This window comes from Podarcis pityusensis, assembly GCF_964106645.2.
Source record: "Podarcis pityusensis genome assembly, chromosome: 9".
In the NCBI taxonomy this organism is placed as follows: domain Eukaryota; kingdom Metazoa; phylum Chordata; class Lepidosauria; order Squamata; family Lacertidae; genus Podarcis; species Podarcis pityusensis.
In genome coordinates this window covers 25,863,502-25,890,725 of record NC_138034.1, presented here as the reverse complement: position 1 = coordinate 25,890,725, position 27,224 = coordinate 25,863,502, and the positions used below count along the sequence as shown (strand labels likewise).

At 41.9% G+C, this 27,224-nt stretch overlaps 3 protein-coding genes across 7 annotated transcripts in view; 2 read left to right on the top strand and 1 right to left on the bottom strand.

Annotated features, from left to right (window-relative positions):
- Positions 1 to 2,608, bottom strand: part of LOC308485154 (uncharacterized protein) — an 81,025-nt gene extending 78,417 nt beyond the window's left edge. For all 3 annotated transcript variants that reach the window (XR_013990412.1, XR_013990413.1, XR_013990414.1), the window contains exons 1-2: positions 2,384 to 2,608; positions 350 to 490 (exon numbers count right to left, since the gene is read on the bottom strand). The gene's annotated coding sequence lies outside the window, so the exon portion shown is untranslated. The remainder of the gene's footprint in view (positions 1 to 349; positions 491 to 2,383) is intronic.
- A 15-nt stretch (positions 2,609 to 2,623) lies between these two features.
- TLR3 (toll like receptor 3) lies at positions 2,624 to 15,269 on the top strand. Of its 2 annotated transcripts, XM_081020482.1 has the most exons (5): positions 2,624 to 2,762; positions 6,711 to 7,155; positions 9,153 to 9,344; positions 10,406 to 12,222; positions 13,526 to 15,269. In XM_081020482.1, exons 2-5 carry the CDS (start codon positions 6,715 to 6,717, stop codon positions 13,752 to 13,754), a joined length of 2,679 nt encoding a protein of 892 aa, XP_080876608.1. In that variant the 5' UTR covers positions 2,624 to 2,762; positions 6,711 to 6,714; the 3' UTR covers positions 13,755 to 15,269. The 2 variants fall into 2 exon arrangements, with proteins under 2 accessions (XP_080876608.1, XP_080876607.1); XM_081020481.1 differs by lacking the exon at positions 2,624 to 2,762 and having other exon boundaries at positions 6,676 to 7,155.
- A 6,017-nt stretch (positions 15,270 to 21,286) lies between these two features.
- Positions 21,287 to 27,224, top strand: part of FAM149A (family with sequence similarity 149 member A) — a 37,498-nt gene continuing 31,560 nt past the window's right edge. Inside the window, exon 1 of one of the 2 annotated variants that reach the window (XM_081020509.1) lies at positions 21,287 to 22,177. In XM_081020509.1, the coding sequence (XP_080876635.1) occupies positions 21,741 to 22,177 (437 nt within the window). In that variant the 5' untranslated portion in view covers positions 21,287 to 21,740. The remainder of the gene's footprint in view (positions 22,178 to 27,224) is intronic. The other variant, XM_081020508.1, reaches the window with a different exon arrangement.

Sequence of the window (27,224 nt, the reverse complement as noted above, 5' to 3'; positions counted from 1 at the left end):
TAGCCGTAGTATGTTGTCTCTTAAGGAATAATCATGGCCTAATCATCTCTGTCCATTACAGGTATGTGTGGTAGATTAATCGATTACAGCTTTAGTATCAGAGTACAATCTCACTTCCCCCTCCAATTGGCCGGCGAAATTGAGTCAGGCTGGCCAAGAGAACAGAGAGCTGTGATCTCCTGTATTTTCTCATTTTTTGTAATAAACAAACAAAAAAACAAGCAAACAAGCAACCCCCACCTTGGGTGAAGTGATTCAGTTTAGGGCTGCAGAACAGTGTGGGGTGAAGGCCACAGTTGTGTGGCACACATTCTAATGGGGAATTCATTGTACAAATACAATTGCATACCGTGCCTCCTAGGTTTTCCTAAGCTGGTGTGGAATCAAGGTATCCTGTCAACAACTTGCTTTTCTTATTCCTATCAAGCCATCGTGTGGATTAATATGGATTCTGAGTCCATCCGACATACCTCACCTTGCTTCAACGGCCCTGCAGTCATAGAAGAAGAAGAAGAGGAGTTTGGATTTGATATCCCGCCTTTCACTCCCTTTAAGGAGTCTCAAAGGCTAACAATCTCCTCTCCCTTCCTCCCCCACAACAAACACTCTGAGATGTGAGTGAGGCTGAGAGACTTCAAAGAAGTGTGACTAGCCCAAGGTCACCCAGCAGCTGCATGTGGAGGAGCGGAAACGCGAACCCGGTTCCCCAGATTACGAGTCTATCGCTCTTAACCACTACACCACACTGGCTCTAGTCTCCTTTAAACATGATCCTGGGAAATAACGAAGAATAGAACCGTATGGTGCTGCACATGCCTATTCCTTATTTAAACTGGACACTCCTACATATAGAATGTTAAGCCTGACATTGTATATTCTCAACTGCACTATGGATTCCTTTGTGGGCTTCTGCAGCACATACAGGTGAGACCACCAGGTTAAATTATAGCCCTGTTCGTGTGGTACTTGCCAACTTCTAGGGACCACTCCAATATAATATTTGAGGGACCTGGGGTCCCCTAAAATTGATAGGTATAGTACAAAGGTTGTAATGCCTATGTCATAGAACCAAAGAATTGTAGAGCTGGAAAGGACTCCAAGGGTCATCTAGTCCAACCCCCTGCCATGCAAGGATCTCAGCTAAAGCATCCATGACAGATGGCCATCCAACCTTTGCTTTAAAAACTCCAAAGAAGGGAGACCGTCCCACTGTCGAACAGCTCTTACTGTCTTGATGGGATGGTTGGCTTTCTGCCTTTCCCTTGGTTTCCCTTGATGTTTTGCCTGCTGGGGTAAGTGCAGATATATTTATATAGTTTGGTAATATTTTCTGGTTTTAATTTTTTTATATATATTTTTACTCTGGAGTTCCACAGTGAGGACATCATGATTAGCATCAGCAGCCCTGTGAAGAAGGTTTTTTTTAAAACCAGTCCTACTTCCATATATCTTCCCATTTAATCCAGGTTACTTTGGGGCGGGGATTGGATGGCATTTTGATGAGAATCCATGCATGAGCAGCAAAATTAAAAATAAATAAATACATGCATGAGCAGCAACAAGTCCATTGCCAATTATAGGGCAGTACAGACCATTCTTCTGTGGCATTCTTCATAGCCTGAGTGGTGCTCTACCCTAAGCAAGGAATGCATATGGTGGAGGGAGAAGTTCCTCCCTGTTATATAAAAGGTAAAGGGACCCCTGACCATTAGGTCCAGTTGTGGCCGGCCGACTCTGGGGTTGTGGTGCTCATCTCGCTTTATTGGCCGAGGGAGCCGGCGTACAGCTTCCGGGTCACGTGGCCAGCATGACTAAGCCGCTTCTGGCGAACCAGAGCAGCGCATGGAAACACCGTTTACCTTCCCGCTGGAGCGGTACGTATTTATCTACTTGCATTTTGACGTGCTTTCGAACTGCTAGGTTGGTAGGAGCAGGGACTGAGCAACGGGAGCTCACCCCATTGTGGGGATTCGAACCACCACCTTCTGATCTGCAAGTCCTAGGCTCTGTGGTTTAACCCACAGCGCCACCCGCGTTCCTTCCCTGTTATATAGATCAGGTCAATTCAATGGACTGAATAAAGCATGAATAAAGATTTGTTTTCGTTGGCTGCATGCAGCATAAAGAAAACTGCTCTCAAACTCCCTAAATGCTAAAGTAAGGGCATTTTCAATCCTGTTTACCCTGGCCTTTGACAACAGAGATATGTATCTTATTCCTGTGGTTGTAATTTGTTTCAAATTGTTTTTAATAATGAATTTTAAATTGCCAGAGCCCAGCGTGGAATCTTGTAGTGAAGGGCAGGTAAGAAATCTAAATAATAATAATAATCCTCAGCATGCTTTAAAAACATGCTCCAATTGTGTGTGCAAGTGTGCTTTACCAAGAAAAACAAATCTTCAAGGGTGAAATTTTTGTTGTGGGTCACTTAACATGTGTTATCTGAAAGTTCTAAGTGCAGAGGAGAACAAGGAAGTGAGCCAAACAGATGGGCTGTGCTTGAAGTTTGCAGAGCAGGAGCGAGGGAAACGAAAGTAGGAGGCTTTATCCTTTCTTCCTGCTTTTCTTGCCACTCCAGTGTCCTGCCTTCTTTCCTTTGTTCCAGATGAGTCAGATTGTGCAGGCCTCTTTGAGTTCCTGGTATATTTAAGAGAAAGTTTTGGAGATAGTTAGCAAAGAGCTACAGTGTCAGGAATGTGTTGATCAGCCTCTGAAGTTGCTTGAACAGAGTGGAGAACAATCAGGCTGCAAAGAAATATAAAGTAAGTATAATTATCATGGTAGTTATTTTTTATGGGCCAGCTTTCAGAACAGAATTCTTTCATTCCTTCCAGCCTCCTGCAGGCCCTTCATTCATGCCTGAACTCAGTTTCAGTCTTGCAATTTTTAAAAAAGCATTGCATTCTAGTTGGAGCGCAAAAACAAACAAACAAACAAAAACCAGCATTCAAAGAGGGATGTTTAGAACGTTGTAGCAATTTTGGCAGACCTCAAAGCAAACTGAGCTGGAATAAAAATAGAAGAGAAAGCAATACTTTTTCTCTGTAATGCCACAGAAAAGAAACAAGTATTTGTTTTGAAAGTTTAGGAAGGTATGTTCTGTATAGTCTGGTGTTGCTCAAACTTTCTCCAGTTTGGGCAGCGGTGTTGATATACAGTTTGAGCCCACCCTTGCCAGAAATCAAGGTATTTTGATTAAAAACAAGAAAAAGAGCCAGCCCCTTCCCAGGTCCCAAGAAGTAGATCGTTAAAGAAGAAAAGAGTTTCCCCAAAGGTTAACATGAAAATCCTAGCCAGACTGTAATCTGCAATATTTATATTAACCTGTTTCAAGGGTCTTGTTCCCATGATCTGTGGTAGTGAAATCTAGTGTAGTGCATAAGTCCTCTTAAAATCAGTGTTTGCTTCTGGAATGTTTACTGCTGAATAAAAACATGCAAAGGCTTCAGCTGAGGAGGTTCCAGATTTCAGGGTTCATAGCTGCAGCTCTGGTATAACCTGGAGAAGTTCAGTCCAGGTTTAAGCAATTGTTCAGGCTCTCTCCACTTGTTAGATCCTTCAGTATTTTGCAGGTGACAAGTGGTATACAGCAAAGACTCCATGGCCATCCTTCCTTCTATTTTCAGTGTAACAAACTGCTGAAAGCACATTTCTGCCTGCTGGTGGAGTGTTGCCAGCTTACTAACCAATCCTTTACTACTGTGCTTCAGTTGTGGCTTCCTGCAGATCACAATCGTGGTTAAACGGTCCCAAGTGCTGGAGGTTTGAAAAACTGGCAGCCCCACTTGTTAAGAGGAATTGTTCAGGGGGAATTGCACATTATTTTGAGGGAGACATTGGAAATTTAGGTTTGCACAACTAAAGTGGTATGTTTGGCCCAGTGCCACAAACCCACTTTTTTATTTAATGGACTTCTTCTTCTTCTTCTTCTTCTTCGGGAAGTGATGGGGGAATTGCACTGAAAAGTGTGGATTGAGTGAATGATTAGCAGGGAGACATGTTAACACCCCTCAAGCAAATCTGTACGAATGCGCATTGTTATATAACTGCTCCAATAAGCAAATCAAGGTGAGGGTTCAGTATAGACTGGTCATAGTCTTGCCAGCTTTGGGCAAGCAAATCAGGATGAATGCTGAATAAGGAAGGTGTTCTGGAGCAGCCTTTAGTTTGCAAAAGCCACTGGCTTCTGAAGCAGGGTTGCTAGTCCTAACCGTTTCCTTTTTATGGTCAGCTTACTAACATAGTGGAAGGGTAGTCCTGGGTTGTGGTTGTTTTTTAAAGGCAAATTAGGGACTGTGATTTACCAAAGACAAGCACCAGAAAGCAGGAAGTGTGCCTTACAGACTGATAAGGTACCAATGAAAAGTATTGGTAGGTCCCATCCTACCCTTCCAGTTTACATAGGGTTTGTTTCAATTAGCCCCCTACTTCATTTCTCAGATTTTCATACTAGGGTTTCCAAAATTGTGATCCACGAGCTTCACTCAGGTGGTTTGCATTATATTTGTGGATTTGTGGCTGAAGACAGGAGATAGCACACCCATCATGTTAAACGTCCATGTTGATTTTTAATTGTATTTTATTGCATATTTTATTTTTATATTGTATATTGTTGTATTATTATTATTTATTAATAATAGTACCCTGCCCATCTGGCTGGGTTACCCCAGCCACTCTTAGATCACAGTTTGAATTCTATGGCAGAAAAACCAAGACCTGCAGCAATTTTCAAGTGCTCCATGAGAAAAAAGGGTTTGAGAGCCACTGTTCTAAACCATACTGAACAGCCTTTTAGCCTAAGCTCCTGCTATACTTAGATCCTCATTGCACTCACTAGCTTGCTGCAACTTACTGGATCCATGACAGCTACTCTACCCTTTTGTGGTCCTATATTCTGTACTTTCTAACCCCCCTCCCCCAGACTGGTCCATAATGAAGATTAGTGCAAAACCAGGAAATGTTGCTTCCTCCATTGTGTACAGAAGTGGCCCTGGGGACATGGTCCTGGCTTTCCAGGACAAAATGATGAGTGAAAATGCTTGGTAGCTTGCAAGCCTGTTTTCCAGTAAGGTGCTGACGATATTTTAGAATGACATAAATTCTGATTCAGATAAGCAGAACTCCATCATACCCAATGCAAAGGAAGCCATTTCTGCTCCAAGCTATTAAAATACATTCTTTCCCCTCAAATAATTCTGGGCACTGTGGTTTACCTCCCACAGAGCTAGAATTCCCAGCAACCCTTAACAAACTACAGTGCCCAGACTGCTTTGAGCAGGGAAATTGCTTTGAATGTGCTTCAAAGGTATAAAGTGTACGCAGAAAACAGCATGATAAGTCTCTTTTTTAAGCATTTGGGGTATAAGAATATTGCATCAAGGTTAACACTAGGATCTTTTTTAATAAACAGAACTTTGAAACTTGTGGCCATGAAACAAGGAGAGGAACTTAAAAGCAGATGTCAAACTGTTAAAGGCACTTTTGTATAGAATCCCCCCCCCCTTTTCAGTATAAGGCACACATATTCAACACACTCACTCCTGTAAACCACACTGGCTATGCCAGTCCCAGTGCTTAAGCCTGCTAGTCAAAATACCCAGCAAGGCACCAGTGGGATCTGGTGTGTGTGAGAGAAAATCAAAGTCAGCAATGGTTTTGCTTAAATGTCCTAAGATACTGCCTTTCCTTTGGTTCAGCACTGCAGTTGAACCAAGGCTTTGTACACACAACCGTATCCCTATGAAAGGGGCCTGCCAAAAACACTGGCCACTTTCTACCTAGCCAATCTTATTTAATTTGTGCTACCTGAGGGGCAGGGACGCGGGTGGTGCTGTGGGTTAAACCGCAGAGCCTAGGACTTGCTGATCAGAAGGTCGGCGGTTCGAATCCCCGCGATGGGGTGAGCTCCCGTTGCTCGGTCCCAGCTCCTGCCAACCTAGCAGTTCAAAAGCATGTCAAAGTGCAAGTAGATAAATAGGTATTGCTCTGGTGGGAAGGTAAACAGCGTTTCCATGCGCTGCTCTGGTTCGCCAGAAGCGGCTTAGTCATGCTGGCCACATGACCCGGAAGCTGTCTGTGGACAAATGCCAGCTCCCTTGGCCCATAGAGCGAGATGAGCGCCGCAACCCCAGAGTCGAGTCACGACTGGACCTAATAGTCAGGGGTACCTTTACCTTTTACCTGAGGGGCAAGAAGAGATACCAAAGAAGTAGGGGGGAAGGCCCTTCCTTTGGTTCTTCACAATTTCTCTCTGTTTTCCAAACATGCTTTCCTAAAAGCTAAACCCAAGTCACCACTTAAGTTTCTGCTCTTTGGTGCACATCCAGCCCGTGTTTCCTACTGACCTCCTCTAGAAGGCAAACTGCTCAAGGGAGAGAACACATTTCCTTCGTATGGCCTGACCTTACTCAGCTTTCCTACCTGTCATCTCACCTGGAGGAAATGCTTGGGAGGAGACAGATTTGAGCATACCATGGAGATGGCTGAGGGAGCGGAAACATTCCTTCCCTCCCATTTATATGTCCAGTATTCAACTTTCTCCATATTGATCATTTAAGACACAAAGGATGGTAATGTTAGGGTTGTCAGCTGTAGGTTAGATGATGTATCTCAGAAATATAAATTATTGAGCCTTACTTGCATTTCTTCAGCCTGTATTTTATTTTTTTGAAAAGCAGACATTAATGTTAAATGTGCATCTTCTTTTTCAGGAAAATGAAGAAGCCTTTTATTTTTTGGATATGTTTGTCTTTCACCCTCTTGACCATCTGGGTTCACTGTGAATCAGCTGGGAGTGTTTGCAAAATTACAGATAATACAGCAGACTGTAGTCATTTAAAATTGACTCAGATTCCCTCTGATCTCCCAACCAACATAACAGTTTTGGATCTTTCCCATAACCAGCTAAAAACACTTCCACCTGCAAACCTTACAAAGTATGGACAGCTTGTTTACTTAGATGTAGGATTCAACACCATCTCTAAACTGCACCGAGAACTGTGTTTGAATTTGCCTTTGTTAAAGGTTTTGAAGCTGGGACATAATCAGCTGCATAAATTTCCTGACGATGTTTTTATTCACTGTGGCAATCTGAAAGAACTTAATTTGGGATTCAATATACTGGAAATAAAAAATGAGCCTTTCATCAATCTGAAGGTAAGAAGCAACTTACACCTGTGATTTTGCACATGAACTTGGATGATGGCCGAGTCAAATTCAGATCAGCAGGGAAGAGGGGTGGGTAAGACATGTCAGTAAGTAGTTGCCTTACACAGATCATGGATCAATCTGTCTGGCTAATAGTTAGTTATTTCTTACTTATCCAATTTATCAAGTAGAGATATTTTCCAGATGGGCCTGAGATCCTTTATTCAAAGATTCAACCTAAAGCTGAATTTCACCTACACAGTGAAATAAATGCTCTAATATATGCCTCCTCCTCCTCATTAGATCCTATAAGGGACACGGGTGGTGCTGTGGTCTAAACCACTGAGTCTCTTGAGCTTGCTGATGAGAAGGTCGGCGGTTCAAATCCATGTGATGGGGTGAGCTCCCATTGCTCTGTCCCAGCTTCTGCCAACCTAGCAGTTTGAAAGCATACCAGTGCAAGTAGATAAATAGGTACCACTGCGGGGGGGGGAAGGTAATTGGCATTTCTGTGTGCTCTGGTTTCCCTCATGGTGCCCTGTCCATGACCCGGAAAGCTGTCTGTGGACAAATGACGGCTTCCTCAACCTGAAGCGAGATGAGTGCCACACCCCATTATCGCATTTGACTGGACTTAACTGTCCAGGGGTCCTTTACCTTTTACCTTTATATACATTTGTGTCATATTCAACCAATTGTACATTTCTTCCTACTCTCTGTTCCCTAGTTTTAAGTCAATCCTGTGATCCATAAATATGTAAGGGGGCTACTTGTTAATGTCAATACTTCTGTGCAGGAGTGAATAAGAAGCCTGAAAGTTTATGATCTTGTGTAATAAATGTACATGTACATATTCTGGAAAACTGTGGTTGGCTACGGCTTCCTAGCATATCCACTGCAAGTACATGCAACAGATTCCATGTGCATCACATATTAGTAATTCTGATATACTTTAGTTACAGATTAATTTCTACAGATTGCATCCTTGGAGAGTTGTATCTTGACACCTCAACTGATGCCAGATTGAAGAGAGGAAATCTGTTTCTCCTGCTGCACACGAACTTTGCCACAAGCGTTAATTAAGCTGGAGTTCCCCATTACATTCAAACTGAAGAACTTGGGCATCAGTTAATAAACCAGGGTAAAAAAGCAGGGTGAGATCATGGAAGGACCATGCAGCCATGGTGCTCATCCATGGCCTCATTCATTACCCCTGGTTACAGATGTACGGTCATGGGCTATTGCTATTCAGTAGCATAGGAAAGTATTTTGACTGTGCTTTTAAAGAAGCTTCATTTATTGTCCAGGTTCAAGGACGAGCCACTGGACCTTAAAACATCCAGATTGAAAGGTTTGGTGAGCTATGGTTTAAATTAAATCATAGAATCATATAGTTGGAAGGGACCCTGAGGATTATCGAGTCCAGCCCCCCGCAATGCAGGAATATGCAGCTATCCCTTACGGGATCGAACCTGCAACTTTGGCATATTATCAGCATCACACTCTATCCAGCTGAAATCCTAGAATTAAATTCACTCAAAATACATACAAACTTCTAGGACCTGTCTACCTAGCACATTTGAATTAGTTTCACCTTTCATGACTTCTCCTGAGGAATCTTGAACTTGTCATTTGTGAATACAAATGTAAATTCTTTGCACACAGAGAGAAAAAGAGAAAATTAAGCACAATCCCCATGTATCCTGTGCAGAAAGAAAGTTTGAAAGCTATCGTATTGAAATAGATTTAGTGGATAAAGATATCATCCATCCTTTCCCATGATAGAATTATTATATTTTATTTCATGACACCTAAGGATTACAAGCTTAAAAGGGTGATAGCGCTAACTGATAAAACTTGATGCAATCTGAAACAGCGTTTCAAACATGCTGTAGTCATTGTTTGACATGTTCTAACCAGACAGTGTAAAACTGAGTTTAAAAGATATGCAATCAGTTGTGAGATGAAGGAAAAGACATAACTTTCTCCTCCTTTGTCTTCCTCAGAAATTGAGTTTGCTCGATGTCTCTCACAATCATTTAAGTACTCCCAGACTAGGCTCCCAGCAACAGCTGGAAAGTCTTCAGGAACTTGTGATGTCTCAGAATAAAATTACTGAATTGAGGAAAGAAGACCTAGGCTTTCTTAGAAACTCTTCGTTAAAAAAACTGGACTTGTCATCTAACCCCCCAATGGAGGTAAATGTTATACAGATGGGCTTATTGTATTGATGTTAGTTGTACAGATGTTAACTGTATTGAGTTAGGATAACCTTACCAGGCCATAATACAGATTTGTGTTATTTTAAATGAATTTGATAAATGAGTAGTTGTTTAAATTCCTTATAAGTAAAAATACTAATATATTCGCTGTTTTCTTTATATGATTGGCAGCTTAAAGAATTTTGATTAGCATGTCCTGTTGCATAAGAGGAAACACAGCTTGCATAGAGTTGAAACTAAATACAGTGGTACCTCGGGTTAAGTACTTAATTCGTTCTGGAGGTCTGTTCTTAACCTGAAACTGCTCTTAACGTGAAGCACCACTTTAGCTAATAGGGCTTCCTGTTGCCGCTGGAACACAATTTCTGTTCTCATCCTGAAGCAAAGTTCTTAACCCGAGGCACTATTTCTGGGTTAGCGGAGTCTGTCACCTGAAGCATATGTAACCTGAAGCGTATGTAACCCGAGGTACCACTGTATGAACAAGTTGAAGATAAGCAATGAATTAGAATTACTATGATTTTTTTGGACAATGTCTGGAAAGAGCCTCCCAGTTTTCTCTTTCATTTTCCTTGTGGCCATGGTGGCTGGACTGTTTTCATCCAGCCCACAATGATTCAGCTGTTGCTACTGCAAGAACAAGAGAGAAGACTGGAAGACAGTTAGCTCAGAGGCCCAACCACAGGCCACAATGGCTAGAATATCTTTCCAGAAGAACACCTGTGGTTGTGGTCTTGTGCATGTGCCTGCCAACCTGCTTGTCTCTCTTCATCTGAGGGCTGGGTTGCTGCAGGCTGGATGTGATATGGGAAGAAAGAAAGGGGCCCCCAAGGTGGCATGGTGCCTGTAAACTGTGCACCCTTACAGAAAGGCCCAATGGGAACAATGCTACATTATGACAAATACTGTTTTTCCCCAACAAAATTCTGCCATTAATCAGTCACACACATCCCGAAACAGAATAAGCTGAATATTTCAGTCCAGGGCTAATTTAATGCAGCCATTTAACGCAACCCCATTGTTTTGTATCTTCCTAGTTTCATCCAGGATGTTTCCGTGCTATTGGTAATCTCTATGGTCTTCTCCTTGACAATGTTCCATTGGGACCTGATCACACAAAGAATCTTAGTTCCGAATTATCAGGAACAAGAATTCAGAATCTTTCACTGAGCCATGTGCAGCTTTCACAGATTTCCAACTCAACTTTCAGTGGAATGAAAGAAACAAACCTCACAATTTTAGACCTATCTAAAAATGAATTGTCTCGCATTGAAAATGGTTCTTTTGTCTATTTTGAAAATTTAAAGAGTTTGAATCTAATGAATAATAATATTAGATATATATATTCTCATTCCCTCTATGGGTTGCACAATGTAAATTATCTGAATTTGGAAAACTCTAATATAAAAAAAATTAATGATTCTGCTTTCCAGTGGTTAAAACATTTAGAGTGCCTTATTATGGATGGCAATAAACTTCTGGAAATTACCCCTAATACATTTAAAGGTTTAGAAAATTTGAAAAACTTGAGTTTAAGTGAGTGCAATCTGACTGTAGTAACAGAGAAAACCTTTTCATCTCTTGCTAATTCTTCATTGCAGTTTCTCAACCTAACAAAATGTGGAATCACTTATATGAAGGCTGGGGCCTTTTCTTGGTTGGGACAATTAACATCTCTGGATTTAGGTTTAAATAATATTAAGCAGGACCTCACTGGCCATGAATTTCAAGGTCTCAGTAATATTGAGACTCTCTATCTTTCTTACAATAGTCATCTGAATTTGACAAGTGAATCATTCACTTTCACTCCAACCCTTAGAAAGCTGAGACTCAGAAAGGTTGGTTGCAGTAATCTTGCCATCTCTCCCTCACCATTCCGTAAGTTAAGCAATTTGACTATCCTAGATCTTGGTAACAACAACATAGCTAATATGAGAGAGGAGATATTTGATGGACTCCACCAGCTTGAAATTCTGGATTTGCAGCATAATAATCTGGATCGACTGTGGAAGCATGCCAACCCAGATGGCCCTGTTCTGTTCTTAAAAGGTCTTAGAAACCTGCGTTTACTTGATTTAGAATCCAATGGCTTTGATGAGATTCCAGGAAAGGCTTTCAGTGGCTTATCTCAATTAAGAAGCTTGAATTTCGGAAAAAATAACTTTAATTTGTTTCCAAATTTTGTCTTCGATGAACTGGCATCTCTGAGCTCACTCTTCCTAGAGAAGAACCTTATCACGGCTGTTGACGAAAAAGTGTTTGGGCGAATTTTCACAAATCTGAAGGAAATAAATATGGAGGGCAATCCTTTCGACTGCACTTGTGACAGTATAGCTTGGTTTGTTAATTGGCTCAATGGAAGCATAACATATATCCAAGGATTAAATAATTATATCTGCAACACCCCTTCTAAATATCATGCTAACAGGATTACACAGTTTGATACCTCAACATGTGATAGTGCACCCTTTAAATTGGTCTACATTGTGAGCACTTCTTTGGTACTGCTCCTCATCTTTGTAGTCCTACTCGTCCACTTTGAAGGGTGGAGAATCAAATTTCTCTGGAGTGTGACCGTAAACAGAGTCTTTGGCCACAGGGAATTAGACAGGCCACTGCTACAGTTTGATTATGATGCCTATATCATTCATGCCAAAAAAGACAGGAACTGGGTGTCCAAAAACTTTATTCCTCTTGAAGAAAACAGTCAACCAGAAATTAGGTTTTGCTTGGAAGAACGAGATTTTGAAGCTGGAATATCTGAATTTGAAGCAATCATCGACAGTATAAAAAGGAGCAGGAAAATTATATTTGTTGTAACTGAACATCTCTTAAAAGATCCATGGTGCAAAAGGTAAGCTAAACCTATTTTAATAACTGACATTCCATTTATTTGTTGTTGCTTTTAGAGCATGTCTTCACTACCATCTTAAACTAGCTTCAAACCTTTAAATTGGTGTGATTCTCAGTCAAAGAATCTTTGGGGCTGTCTCTTTGGGGGAAACGAGGAATGCAGTGTCAGTTTCCTGCCACAGTTTCTGGGACTTTTAGCTTCTGTCCCAGTCCCCAGGTGGAAAAGATGTTCTGTAAGGGCCCTAAGAGGCTGGGAAAGGAGAAGATAGTGGTGGAAGTCTTATAAGGTGGTGCAAATCTTACAAGGTCTTTGAGCTTTTGGGAAATTTTATTAGGACACTCACAAAGGCTTGACCCCTTCTGGGCTGTACTTTTGCATGCACACTTATACAGGAAAAAATGAATTATAAAATTGGAAATAAATGGTTAAATTGTTGCAAACTCAAAACTGGAAGCACAGTGATTCAAATGATTTGAATTGTATTTTCTTAGTGTCTCAAATGCCTTAAATCCATTCTTCCTTTTGTGAGCAGGAATAGGTGATAATATCTTGCACTGTACCAAGTCTCTTTGCAGGCAATCCATATGTTGCACTCAGATTGTCAGGACTTGAGAACTGGGAACCATCCCTGAGGATAATAACTATTTGCTCTTGCACCTAGGGTTTGAGAGGTCACAAGCTGGGGGTCGGGGACGGGACAACTCTCATATATTTAGGGAAGGTTGCAAACAGAGGTGGTAGTGTTCATGGATTTAGAGTAAGGGCAATGCTTCTGGCATTCAGTCCAAATTATTTGGTCTTGTCACATAGCCAAAACGTATTAGCTACAGGGCATCATAACATTTGCATGGTTGTTGCAAGATCCTTCCTTGACTGGCTGTGGCATGAAGAAGCTGTGACTTAAAACAAATGTGGCTTCAAAGCAGTTGCAGGTTGTTCCTAAGCTGTCTTTGACTTCTCTTTCATAATTGCTTGCATGCGGTTCATGGCAGAATCTCAACACTTCTGGAAACAGTTTTCATGGAAAAAATGATCACTGTCTCTCGGCCTAACCTCTACTTCACAGGGTTGCAATGGGGTAGAACCATGGGCACCATAAGTAGAGTGCAATTATAATCACAACCTCAGCTAAAAACAAGACCACCTGAATACCCTATTCTGTGAACATTGATTGTTTTTGTTAGTATTTTACCATTGACTCAGAGTCACTACATCATAAGAGAAAATGACCAATTGCATACATTTGTAAGTGAAATATTGTCATGTCCCAAATTAGCTCTCATCCCCTTTGTCTTCTGTCCAGGTTCAAAGTGTATCATGCCATACAGCAAGCCATTGAACAAAGTCGGGATTCCATCATTCTAGTTTTTCGGCATGACATTCCTGATTACAAATTGAAAAACGCACTCTGCTTACGAAGAGCAATGTTCAAATCTCGCTGCATCTTGGAGTGGCCAGTACAGAAAGATCGTCATGGTGCATTTTACCAGCAGTTAAAATTGGCACTTAAAACTAGTAGCAGGGTACTATGACATTTTAAAAAGGATTGCAGTAAATTATTTTGTATGCTTGAATTAGCAGTCAAAATGCTACCCAAAATATATACTATGAATGCAGGAAAAATATAAATTGTTACCTAATGAATGAAGAACTTTCCAAAGTGTTCTAGAGGATAGAGATAGTAGCCTCAACATCCCTTCTCACCACCCCATAGGAGGAGACAGAGACTTGAAAGGGGAAATCATTTACCCAGCCAGATGAGAGCTCTGTTTAACGCCCTCTGCTGTGTCTTCTTCCCACAGGAGAAAAGTTGTTCTACAGCAGGCAGTCTTCATACCTCTTGCTGGAAAATACAGGGCTTGGAGGCAGAAAATGTAGATAAGGCTTGATGCCTAGGGTAGATAATGGTATGACAGTTAAATAATATATGGTGGATTGGCTGTCTCTTGTGATAGTTAATAGGCATATAGAGTTAACAGGTTTAAAATAATGTATCTGTATTGTTGAAAAAAAAGTTTGTTTAAAAAAATGTTATGTAGTTTTTCATTCAGAGTTTTCAGTGCTGACTCACCTCATTTCTTCTCCTTATCCCTTCCCCTCCCTATTTTACTCAGAACAGAGCTGAAATTAATGGATCCAACCTCATGTTCATTGGTTTCAGTGGGTCTACTCTGTGTGAAACTTAGTTGTTTATTGTTTATATTCTCTGGGAAACAGGCATGAGTACCCCTGCCTACTCTACATTTTGATTCACGCTTGCTCTAGCAGATCACCTGGAATAGACAAAAGGTGTGAGTGATCAGCTCACTCAACAGAGGAGAGATTTATGACTGTACAGGTTATCAAAGTGTCTGTGTGTGTGTAGGACTAAGGGGATTCCTTCTGAATCTCTTTGGCTTTGGCACATACAAAATAGTGCAACCAAAAAGAAAGAGATAAGTTCAATTACTTTATCACTATGGTCCCTTAGTAAATCCAGTGTAAACAAATTTGTGGAAAACAGGCATTACCACACAGGGTCTCTTATTTTGTTACTAAAGAAACACATTTTTGTATATTCATTTCAATATATTTTGTATATTTTTGTATATTTCTTTCGGTATTAGAAGCCATAATTTTGGGAGCATCTATGGACTCTCATTAGGACAGCGTCAAGTCTATATATTTTCACAATATTTTTCTCATTTCTGTTCAGATTCAGCGTTAAATATATGCTAATCAAGAAGACCTGTTTATGACCTAATTAAGAAAATACATGTTTCAAACCATACAGTAACTACATGAACATATATTAAAAATATAGAATGTTTTATACTTACTTGAATAAACCTCCTCCAGCTTTGGTACATAGTGACAGGTTGTAAATATTCTATTTGAATAAACTTGATTTTTTAAAATATGCAGTTTAGGTAATTAAATTGTTATGAAATTTAGGGGAAAGGGCAAATTTTAAAGAAACAATAATAGTTTTTGTATATGTAAAAATTGTGTCTGAAGGGAGGCTTTCAGAAGATCTAAAGTTGAAAATAAAGGATCCTGTTTATAGATGAACTGGTATGTGACGATTCCTTAATTACAGTAATTGGATTATCGCCATTGTGATGCGCTCATCTCATCTTTCTGATCCTCTTTTCACTTGAAGTGACAAGTTCTCTTGTCTAGTTTAAGCCATGAAAGCTGAGGAGGCTTCAAGGTGGTAATGCCAGGTTTCTTTCCAGGTAAATTATACTTTCTCCTATTTAAAGAAGAGCTCATAAAGATCTAAATTCCTCTGGTAGAATAAAACAAACAGCATGTACTCAAGAGAATCATGTCAACAGTTTTAGGCACTCAAGTGACGTACTTGAAAAGTGGCCTCTCTGATGCCACATAACAAAGCTGTTTTTGGAAACTTAGAGGAGCTTTATGAGCAATTTGTGTTAAAGCATAGAGATCCACTGAGCAGGGAGAATCTGCTGGGCACCCCCAAGGCCTTGACCATGTCAAAAGTAACTGTTTCCAATATTTCCTTTTTTTTTTTATTAATTTTTTATTAAGGTTTTAAACAAACAAAAAAGAAAAACAACACACACAAAAAACAATACAAAACTTAACAATATAAACACAAAACAATTAATAACGAACTCTCTTTTCCATTACCAATTTTAAGTTACTTATTTTCTGGACCTCCTCATACCTCCCTCTTTTGTATTCCAATCCACATTTATTTATCCAGCAGTTTCTTTTCCACTTTTTTAATCCCAATCTTTAATTTAATAAAATGTTAAAATATATAACTTCAACTCTTTTAAACCTAATCCTTGATCTTAATATCCTGTAACTTTAAAGTATTCCCTTTTAAAATCAAATTTCCATTTCTTTAAACTTCTTTAATCTTAATCTTTAATCTTAATCTATCCTTAACTTTAACCTATGCAGCTGGAAACCACTTATTTTCAGTCCAACATCACTCTAACATTCCTTAATTTTGCAGTGTTTCTGAAGATAGTCTTTGAATTTCTTCCAGTCTTCCTCCATCGACTCTTCTCCCTGGTCACGGATTCTGCCAGTCATTTCCGCCAATTCCATATAGTCCATAAGTTTCATCTGCCATTCCTCCAGCGTGGGAAGTTCTTGTGTCTTCCAATACTTTGCGATGAGTATTCTTGCTGCTGTTGTTGCATACATAAAGAAAGTTCTATCCTTCTTTACCACCATTTGGCCGACTATGCCCAGGAGGAAGGTCTCTGGTTTCTTAGGGAAGGTATACTTAAATACCTTTTTTAATTCATTATATATCATTTCCCAGAAAGCCTTAATCTTTGGGCACGTCCACCAAAGGTGAAAAAATGTACCTTCAATTTCTTTACATTTCCAACATTTGTTATCGGGCAAGTGATAGATTTTCGCAAGCTTGACTGGGGTTATGTACCACCTGTATATCATTTTCATAATATTCTCTCTTAAGGCATTACATGCCGTAAATTTCATACCTGTGGTCCATAACTGTTCCCAGTCAGCAAACATAATGTTATGACCAACGTCCTGTGCCCATTTAATCATAGCCGATTTTACCGTTTCATCTTGAGTATTCCATTTCAGCAGCAAGTTATACATTCTTGACAAATTCTTAGTATCGGGTTCTAACAATTCTGTTTCTAATTTGGATCTTTCCACCTGGAAGCCAATTTTCCTGTCCAATTTAAATACCTCCATTATTTGATAATAATGAAGCCGGTCTCGCACTTTGTTTTTTAGTTTTTCAAAACTCTGCAATTTCAGTCTATCTCCGTCTTGTTCCAAAATTTCCCAATATTTCGGCCATTTGACCTCCATATTGACCTGGAAATTTCCTGCCAAGCAGTGTGAGAACTCCTCAAGTCTGCTACAGTTTCAGTTGTAACAAATTGTAACAGTTCCAAGTTCCACTAGGGGGACACTGTAACAGTCATAAAAGTTCTTGGATACTTTAATTTCTTTTTTTTTTTTAAGCCCCCCTTGTTTATTCAAGACGAAAACAGTCTATTCACAATTTTTAACTTAGGACCAGGAGATATATATTCACATAAATTGTCCAAACTTTTATTTCTTGTGCAGGACTAGCTGTCAAAATATATTACAAGACAGTACCTCTCTTTCTCTCCTGAGATCTGGAGATCCTTTCCCAGGGAATTGAGTGGTGGTTCGATCCCTTCTTTTCCACTCTTTATGAAGAAATCACATCCACAATTCTCCCCCCTTTTCCCTCAATTTAGAAAGGGAAAAGTCCAGGTTGGATGATTGGATTAAAGTCCGCTAAAACGTACTTTTCAATTGCTTCCGCTTTCAAGTTCAATGCTTTATTTTATCTACAAAGAAAGAGGTTGACTTCCTTTTTAAACCTCTTTCCGTTTTCGGCCAGATTCCAGTTTTATACAGTTCCAATTTTAATTGTATCCTACTCACGGATCATTGATTTTCAAGTCCGGATTTTAAGGAAGAAAGGCAGCGCTCTCCGATCAACAGCTTGCGGCTTCACACCACGAACGAGCAGACAGCCCACAGCACAGCGCTCTCCCCGCTCCGCTTCTAAGCCCGTTGCCGGGCTTCTTACCGGGTTGGGGGGAGCACCAAATGTGCCCGCTGGGTTCCAGGCTCACAGGCTTCTCCCGCCTGTGATTTTTGGGGGTCCCCCGCTACGCCGAAAGCGGGATCCGACCCTTAATTCGCAGTGAGATTTCCTCCGGTGGAGGAAATCCGCCATTAATCGCTGGCGCCGCCTCCGGAAGTCTGTTTCCAATATTTCCTATGGTTGGGGTGCATTTTTTTTAAATTCCAGCTGGCCAGTAATGTTGAACTTGCACATTGAGTATAAATTGCAATAAAATAGTTCTATTAGTTAGAAAACAAAAGTAAATGTATCCATGAATTCTGAACACACTGAACTAATGCAGTGAAAAATGTTTTCATAAACATTTGGCTAGGTTAGCTTTATTTGGCTAGTTTAGCCTAATAAATAAAGATAAAGGTAAAGGTACCCCTGCCCGTACGGGCCAGTCTTGCCAGACTCTATGGTTGTGTGCTCATCTCACTCTATAGGCCGGGAGCCAGCACTGTCCGCAGACACTTCCGGGTCACGTGGCCAGCGTGACAAGCTGCATCTGGCGAGCCAGCGCAGCACACGGAACGCTGTTTACCTTCCCGCTATAAGGCGGTCCCTATTTACTTGCACCCGGAGGTGCTTTCAAACTGCTAGGTTGGCAGGCGCTGGGACCGAACAATGGGAGCGCACCCCGTCGCGGGGATTCGAACCGCCGACCATGCGATCGGCAAGTCCTAGGCGCTGAGGTTTTACCCACAGCGCCACCCGCGTCCCATAGCCTAATAAATAGAGTATTGTATTTATACGGTTCCTGGGTTTTTGAACTTTAAAGAAATGTGTCAAAAACCTGGACGCTGTCATGTGGAAGGTTAACTGGCTTATTTTTGTTTCAGGCAGTTAGTTTTAAATATTGATACAATGGTAAATTTCCTACAACTACACTCCCAAACATTCCTTATGGATATGTGAATTCTTGTGCAAACTGCTTGGAGAGTAAAAGTAAATGCCGCCAGCCAGTTAGGGATTTCAGAATGCCACAATGAATGAAATACACCTTCCATCAAAATCAGCAGTGGGAAGAAAGATAGCATCTGAATGCGCAGCCAGCTGCAGCACAGACAATATCTGCATTTGGTTGCACAAAGGCACACAGCTAATGGCCATGGCTACTAAAGGCAACAATATCTTGAGACTCTGGGAAGGAAAAGTATTGAACACATACTGTACGCATGTATGATGGCCAATGCTGCAGTCCTGGGTGTGCATACTTCGAAGTATGTCCACTGACTACCGTGGGACTTATTTCTTAGGAAACATACTTATAAGTGCACTGTAATTCACACTATCAGTTGACTATATTTGCACAGTCAGTGGCATACCTAGGCTCCCTTCCGCCATTCTCTGGCAAGGAGCTGTATGCCCCCCACCGCGGTCCCTTGCACTGTTCTGTTGAGGCAGCCACAGCAATGGAAGAGTGGCCCAGAGAGCAGGTGGACAGACTCCGAGCCACAGCAGAGATGTGGTTTTTGCATCCCTCTGGGACTACGCCCTTGGCAGGGGCCAACCCAACCAACCCCTAGGTACACTCCTGTGCAGCTTTAATATTGAAAGCCAGAAATGGGATGCTCTCTCACATTTACAGAGATCAGTACCACTAGATGCCAGAATGGGAGGTGTTTATGTGTCTCTAGTTGCCTATCCCCATCTCCTAGCGGCGATTTACAAACAAACAAATCTTGCATGTTAATTGGTAATAGCAGAAATGTCACATCTAACTTTGCCCTGGGCCCACTGAATCTTTATTGCACAATAAACTGATTATACAGATCAGTCAAATCTTGTTTCCCTAATATGTTTCTCTAAGGCGGTTTTTCTCTAAGACCAGATTCCTGCTATTAAAAAAAGAAAGAAAAAGCTTTTCTGGAAATTTGAGTTTGCTTTGCTCTCTTCACAGCACAAGAAATAGTTTTCTTGAAAAATATAGCTTGTTAGATAATGGTAATCACATTTTTTGTGTCGCAGTTTAGTTGTCAAGACGTGCTATAAATGCATTATGCAGTTCTTAACAATACTCTGCTGATCAGTCTTGCGTATTTTACTCTTTTTAAAAACCAAAATCCAATTATGTGTTTTAAGTTTATAAACCAAAAATACATGATCTGGTTCTATTCAGAATTAAGGTGTAACTAATCTGCTGAGTATTCCTGTAAATTATAATTTAAGAATGTAAGCACCACCTGAATCAGACCAAAGTCTAACTTGTTCAGCATTCTTTTCAATAATTCAGGCAACCAGTTGGTATTATGTGGTCTAACAGAAATTGCCCACTGGTCCACTCTTAAACCACTGTCTTACCTTTAAATACAGTGGGCCGTACTTCTGAGTAAAAATGCACAGAACTGTGCTATTAAACACATTTCTTAGGGAAATGAATTCTGCTGAACTCAGATTTACTTTTGAGAGAACTGCTTAGCAGTTTTCTATTCCTATGGCACTTAAATACAGCTGGATGTGTTTTAATCTAGGTCGTTGGTTTCACATCACACACAATTATTCACTGATATACTAAATAATATGCAACTTACATAAAAGATTTTTTTTCTTCATAGATATTGAGTAAGAATATTATTTTTTAACGTGTAAACAACTCCCGTGGCTTCTTCACACATGATGGGTCAACAAAGTTTGCTACAGATCCATGTACCCAGGGAAGGAAGCTGAAGCAAAAAAAGTGGGCTTCCTGAAAACTCACACCCAATCCCGAAACGACAGACTTTCAAACCTACTCTTGCCAAATTCATCCGATAAAATATATTTGAAGGGTTGGAACCTCGTGGCACACTTAGAATGGGAACATCTCACAGATTTAAGCAGTGGATTTAAGCAGATTTAAGCTACAGTGGTAGCTCGGCTTAAGTACTTAATTTGTTCCGGAGGTCCGTACTTAACCCGAAACTGTTCTTAACCTGAAGCACCACATTAGCTAATGGGGCCTCCTGCTGCTGCCGCGCCGCCGGAGCCCGATTTCTGTTCTCATCCTGAAGCAAAGTTCTTAACCTGAAGCACTATTTCTGGGTTAGCGGAGTCTGTAACCTGAAGCGTATGTAACCTGAAGCTTATGTAACCCGAGGTACCACTGTAAACAGGCAGACTCCACTGTACGGCCTCAGGATGAGGCCTCACATTCTTACAATATTTCTCCAAGCACATTCCTTACAAGTCTGCTAATGAATGAGAAGGCTTGGCTGGGATCCTTTGCTGAGGCATATGGCTTTCTAGAGGCAGGGAGTTATTTGTTGTAAAGGGGAAGAACATATTCAGGCATCCCAGCCCTTCACCTGCAGTCCGAAGGGAGAAACAGTTGACCCTCGTCACTTGCTTCTTGTGAGACTTAGGCCTTTTACCAAGCTTTACATACTTGTAAGGAAATGTCTACACAGCACCGGGCTGAAACTATGTGGCATATACTTTAAAATATATGGCAAGTAGTACCTCCAAAGAAAGCTTCCCGTTACAATGAAGAGCGGGCCCACAGGGCTTCCCGCCCAAGCCTGCAGGTTTCTGTTTTGGCAGAGCTGTGGCGCCGACGTGCGCACGCCCCTTCCCTGCTCGCCTCCTTCCCGACGCCTCGAGCTCTGTGAGGGCGCGCGCGGCTGCAGAAGCAGCTGCTGCTACTAAGTGCCCAATTGCCGGCGCCTCGCTCGCTTTTTTGTTTAGCTTAGCAACGGGCGCTCCCGCCCTCCGTCGGCGGCACCAGCGAGCGAGGCAGGCCCCAGGCAGCCGCAAGACCAGGAGACTCTCCCGCCTTCTGACGGCGGAGTCTCGCGCCTCGTCGCTCGAGCGTGCGGCTGAGTGAAAGAAGGCGCTCCTTCGCTCCCCGAGTCCCTGAGGGAAGCGGCGGCGGCGCTCTTGCTGAGGAGACGCTGAGAAGCTCCTCGGGCCGGGCGGAGGCGGCACCATGAAGGTGGCCGTGCTCGACTTGGGCACCGTGTTTGCCAAACTCTTCAAGCCCTCTTCCTCCTCGTCTCCGCCTTACTCGCCAACCGCCGCCGCCGCCGCCCCTTCCAGCAGCGCGCCTCAGCCCAAGGCGCTTTTGCCCCTTCCTCCGCCTCCGCTGGGGTCTCTCCCCGCTCGCCCCGCCGCCTTGCAACCCGCAGGGGGCTCGTCTAGCATAGCGGCAGCCAGTCGAGGCGCTCCCGGCGGGGCGGCGGCGGCGGCGAAGTCCCCCGGAGGCAACAGCTCTCCGCGCTCGGCGGTGGCTGCGCCGTCCCTACCGAGGGAGCCCGGGGCTTGGGCAGCGCCCGCGGGCAAGCAGTTGCTCTTCGTCACTCTGCCCGACATCGGCGAGGAGGGCGCGCCCGACGCCGACCCCCCAGAAGAGGCAGCGGAGCCCAGGCAAGTGGGAGTCGTGGGGACCCCGCGAGGTGGGGCGCCCTGGGAAATGCAGACCCTTTTACCCTCGGTAACATAATCTCCGGGTGGATGTAGCTACTTGGCCAACTGGTTGCCTTCCCAAGGGATACATTTTCTCCTTAAGGGGCGAGAAGACACTAAATCCGCTTCCCTGCGTTTCTGGTCAGGTACAGACGGTGGTAACTTCTTCATCGTTTGGGAAAAGAATACAGTACTGTATATGCCACATCGTGAATTAATAGTCATAATAAAATTGGTTAATGGTATTAATATTAATATCACAGGTTACAAGGGGGCGGGCGGGCGCACTTTGCAAAATGCTTTTCTGTGTATATGAGGCTGTATAGACCTTTTTATTTTGAGAGAGACAGCCTTGTATTTTTGGGGTGGTGAGGGATTTGCTTGCTTTGTTAATTGGAGAAAAGTTTTAAGTTATTTCTAAGATTGCAAATGCAAGATCTCATTTTTTCTGGTGGTCCAGTTCATCTTGAATAAACCTCATATTCTAGTTCCCAACTTGCAGGATATTTTCCTACACAGTTCCCATGGATACCATTCTTTGTTCATTTACTTGGGAGTAAGGCCTATTTAACTCAGTGGGGCTTACTTCCAAGTAATTGTGCAACTGATAGAGCTGTAAAAAAAATGTGTTTTGTATGTTCCTGGTTTGGAGTTTTGAATTACTTTTATATATGATCAGTGCATTTATGCTTCTTCCATTTACACATATAGACCCTTCCCGCCAGTCATAGCTCTAAAGGTGCTCAACAACATACTTTAAAGCAATATGGTATAAAACAATTTTCAGTCTCTCCTGTCCTGTGTCCTGTATGAAAGCTTTTAATGTGGGAGAGAAATTCTGTGTTCTGTGACCAACATATGAGCGCTAACTGTGCATGTAAAAACATTTCAAAAGTTATTGGCTAGGCTATAAATTCAGAATAAAAAGAGTTCTCATCCACTTTCTTTCTACTGTTATTAGCGTTCACACATGTATATAGATAAAGGCAGTGAAGCTCAAAAGTACTTTTAATTTCATATCTGAAAATGCCCACAGTTACTAATGTCAATTTTCAGCAGATTAAAAAAGCCAGCCAATGGACCTTTTCGTAAATTAAAGAATGACCTGCTTCCATTTTGTATTGTTGCATCAATAGCTTCAAAAGTGATACACTAGAGACTTTAAAACATTGCTTGTGTAATTGCTCTAGAGGATGTGCCTGCGTACCCTCGCATTTGTGTTTCAGGACCAATCTCCATAGAGCTATCACTCTCCCGAGGCACTGTGACTTCTGATTGACATGTCATGGAGCAAATGGGAGAAACTTGTTGCCTTCATGTTCCATTACAGAGCTTCATAGGAGCCTATGACAGGCCAGTGTCAGAAACAGAAGGTGTGTCTAGGTGGGCCCTTTGCTCTGATCTAACAAGATGGTTATTGCGGTATTATGTTCCTCATATGAATTTGGAGGCACCCATTGTCACCAAAGGTGCATGATGACTGTGGCTGATAGGGCTGGGCAATATATCAATATATAGTCCAAAAAAGATTTGGTTTCAGTTTTTTTGACCTGGAGATATATCACAAATTATGATATGTTTGTGTGTGTGCTATGCAAAAATCACAATGTGTGAAAAATCGTGAAGCCAGCCAGTGCTCCTCTCGATTCCTGCAGCCCCTGTTAACTCGCCGGCTCAGCTCTCCCCTGCCTCCTGCAACGGGCAATGAATCACAAGAGCAGGCACCAGTAAAAATCACAATGCAGGGGAAACTGTGAAGCCAGCCAATGCTGCTACATAGCTCTATCCTTATTTCAGACCTCGTGATATATCAGTATATCACTATGTTTAGCTGTTGATATACATCATGATGCTGAAAACCAGATATCACCCAGCCCTAGTGGCTGGTGCAAAGGAGGCTTAAATGTATGGACACAGGAGACTGATATTGGGTTCAATTAGGCCGCAACTTTATTGATTATGGGAAATAGTAGGTTTGGCTAAGGCATTGGGCATGTATCCAGCATCAGGCAGCTTAGGAGCCCCATGAGGAGTCACCCCCAACATGGATTAGGTGTCACAAACCTGCATAGGCCACCATTGGGAGAGGGGTATTGGCCCATTGGTCTCCCTGCGGATTCCCAGACAGCCGCCCCTCCAGGACCCCTCTAACAGGCTATTTATCCTTTAAAGTTGTGACAGTTGCTATGAGGTAGGTGAAAACCTGCAAGCCAGTCAATTTGCTTGCAGGAGAGAATTTCTCCCTGGCTGCAAATAAGGCATCTGAGTAAACCATAACAAGGTCCATATGCAACTCACCCACTCCTCCACTGGGCGGGCCCCTAACAGACTGGGTGGGTGGATGAATAAGAAAATCCTTCAACAGTCAACCAAGAGGGCAGCCTGCACCTTGGCCGCTCCCTTAAATAGGCCAGGGGCAGGCTGAGCACAGCTCTCATGCCCTTGCTCCCAATTGGCATTGTGGGTGCTGCCTGCCCATACCTGAAAGGTCCATTGTGGCCAGAGAGGGGGTGTCAGGTAGCCATCCCATCCCCTGGCCATGCAGGAGTACGATGGGCTCTCCAGATGAGCCTCAACCATGCCGTGCGGCAAATGCCCTCCACTCGGATCCCTGGAAATATATCTTTGCAGATTTATATAATCTATAAATATATCTAGCAAGTGTTAACAGCTACAACACTAATTAACATTAAAAGTTGGGTCTCCTGATGACAACTATACATGTTTTACCAGACGTTTGCTAAGGTGTATTTAACATCTCCAGACATGCTTCTCTTGATGCTGAGTTTCTTTGCATATGTTTAATAGCAAACCAAATATTTTATTCATATTAGGAAGGTATGTGGTGAACCTGCATTGTCTGCCTTTTAGAAAAGAAAAAGATACATAAGAGGGAATAAGATATGCCTCTTAGAAGAGGAAAGGCTATACCTTCACATTAGCATTTTTTTAATTAGACATTTCCACTTAAGCTTTTAGAAGAAACACCCTAATAAAATATTGATCATTGCAGCCTCCTTACCCTGAGTTCCAATTCAAGTTTACCTAGACTCCAGAATATGCTATTTATTTCAATTGTTATTCAGCCATGTGTGGAATGCATTGCCTCATGAGAACATAAGAGACGCATGGCTGGATCAGGCCAAATGTCCATCTGGTCAGCACCCAGGCCTTACTGCAGCCAAGAGTCGCCGATGAGAAGTCCGCATGCAGGGCTTGGGTTTTCTGGTTAAGAAAACAACTGGAAAGGCCTTTTGCAATTTACTGAAGCTGAAAAAATAATGCAGCTTGTCAACAGGCACTTCAGTTCAAATTTAAGATATATTGTAATTAACCATAAATTCACATGAAAGTTTTGAGAGTATATTGCCAGTTAGTTTCATTTGAATTCGATTTTTTTCAATTACTTGTGGAAATGTGTTTGCCATATGCCCAGATTGATTCTTGGTGTGTCATTGGCCAAATGCAAAATTCTAATTGCTGATGTTAATGTATGCAGGTGATCTTGGCGCATGAACCCATTTGCTTGCCCACTCACCGTAGGTTAGTTCAAGATGCAGAAGTATTTAACCTAGTTTGAAAATACGTGCGAAAGCCATTATGTGAATTAATTCTAAATAGCTATTGGAGGCATTGGGCCAGTTCATGCTTGCACATGCATCATCTGAAATCTCAAAGCATCAAGTGATGACTTGTATGTATAAATGACCCTGCACAGGTCAAATGCCATAGGTAAAATTTCCATCTTGTGTCACCTCAGATTTAGTGTTTCAGAGTGGAGCCAGTTCAGACAGTCAGCCATCATCAAGGGATCTGCATGCACTTGTGAACTAGGCCATTAGATGCAGGTGCCTGATGCAGGGGAAAATATAACTTCATGTTTGCCAGATTTATAGGTTGATCACAGACTGCTGCTATCCAATATGTACAAGTTTCCAATATGGATGACCTTATTGGTGAACAAATTCACAGTTTCGTCATATGCATGGAAGGCCTTGTAAAAAAGCACGGGAAACACTGCTGACAAAAGTTATGGAGTACTGTATTCAGTATTAAGTGTTTATAGGAAAGTGGAATATAAAGTAAAAAAAATTAAAACAAAGACCACTAGACATGCAGCAAGTTTGGTTTTGATGAGTGAAAGTCAGTTGCAAGCAAATGTTGTGAGCATCATGGGAATAGCTGATGTGATTACAATGTGCTTGTGTGCATGCATTTTTTCCGGTAATGTTACTCCTGAGGTTTCGTTCCTCTATTCAACAGACATGTTTTGCACAGCTTTTCTGCTTTCAATTGTAAATGCTCCCTGGTAATGAACAAAACAGCTCTGCCTTGTTGATTTGGTTGCTAACAGGGATTCACAGATTTTGGCATGGTTTATTCATTGCCAGCCCTTGTTTGTGGTTGCCATCGACCCAGTCCTCCTGAAGGGTGTGTGATTTCTCTCCTTATGCTGAGCTTTTGCAGATGTCAGCGAGGTAAGATTCTGTCTTCCAAAAAGACCCAGTGATAACAGAAAAACACCCTTCCCCAAGTTCTCTGTGAATTACAGATAAGAGGGAGGAGGGGTAATTCCGTTCTTCCCCTGGCTGTTGAAGACGACATGGCAAACATCTCTCCTACATCCCAAGGCCACAAAGAACTCAGAATCTTTGTGCTGGTCAGAGCCAAGGGTAGTTGCCAGAGAGAGGAAAGGGCAACTCATTGATGCATTTCTGGAGTCTGGTCGCTAAGACTCAAGCATAGCTTAGTAATGAGCACTGGGTTGTAATTCAACTAAGTTATAGTCAGAGTATATTGAAACCTATGTTATGCATGTCCATTAACATCAATACATCTAGATGGGCGGGGTATAATTTATTATTATTATTATTATTATTATTATTATTATTTCTACTATTATTTCTACTCTGAGGGGGGCTAGCACTGAATGAAACCTTTTGTTCAGAAACAAAAACAACACAATATTCCAAAATATTGCTTCCAAAATATAGGCAAAAACCACATC

Excerpts from the sequence above, each read along its gene's own strand:
- TLR3 (XM_081020481.1), top strand. The coding sequence starts at position 6,691 with ATGTGCATCTTCTTTTTCAGGAAAATGAAGAAGCCTTTTATTTTTTGG. Across the intron at positions 7,156-9,152 it reads AGCCTTTCATCAATCTGAAG|AAATTGAGTTTGCTCGATGT; the intron begins GTAAGAAGCAAC and ends TGTCTTCCTCAG. Across the intron at positions 9,345-10,405 it reads CATCTAACCCCCCAATGGAG|TTTCATCCAGGATGTTTCCG; the intron begins GTAAATGTTATA and ends GTATCTTCCTAG.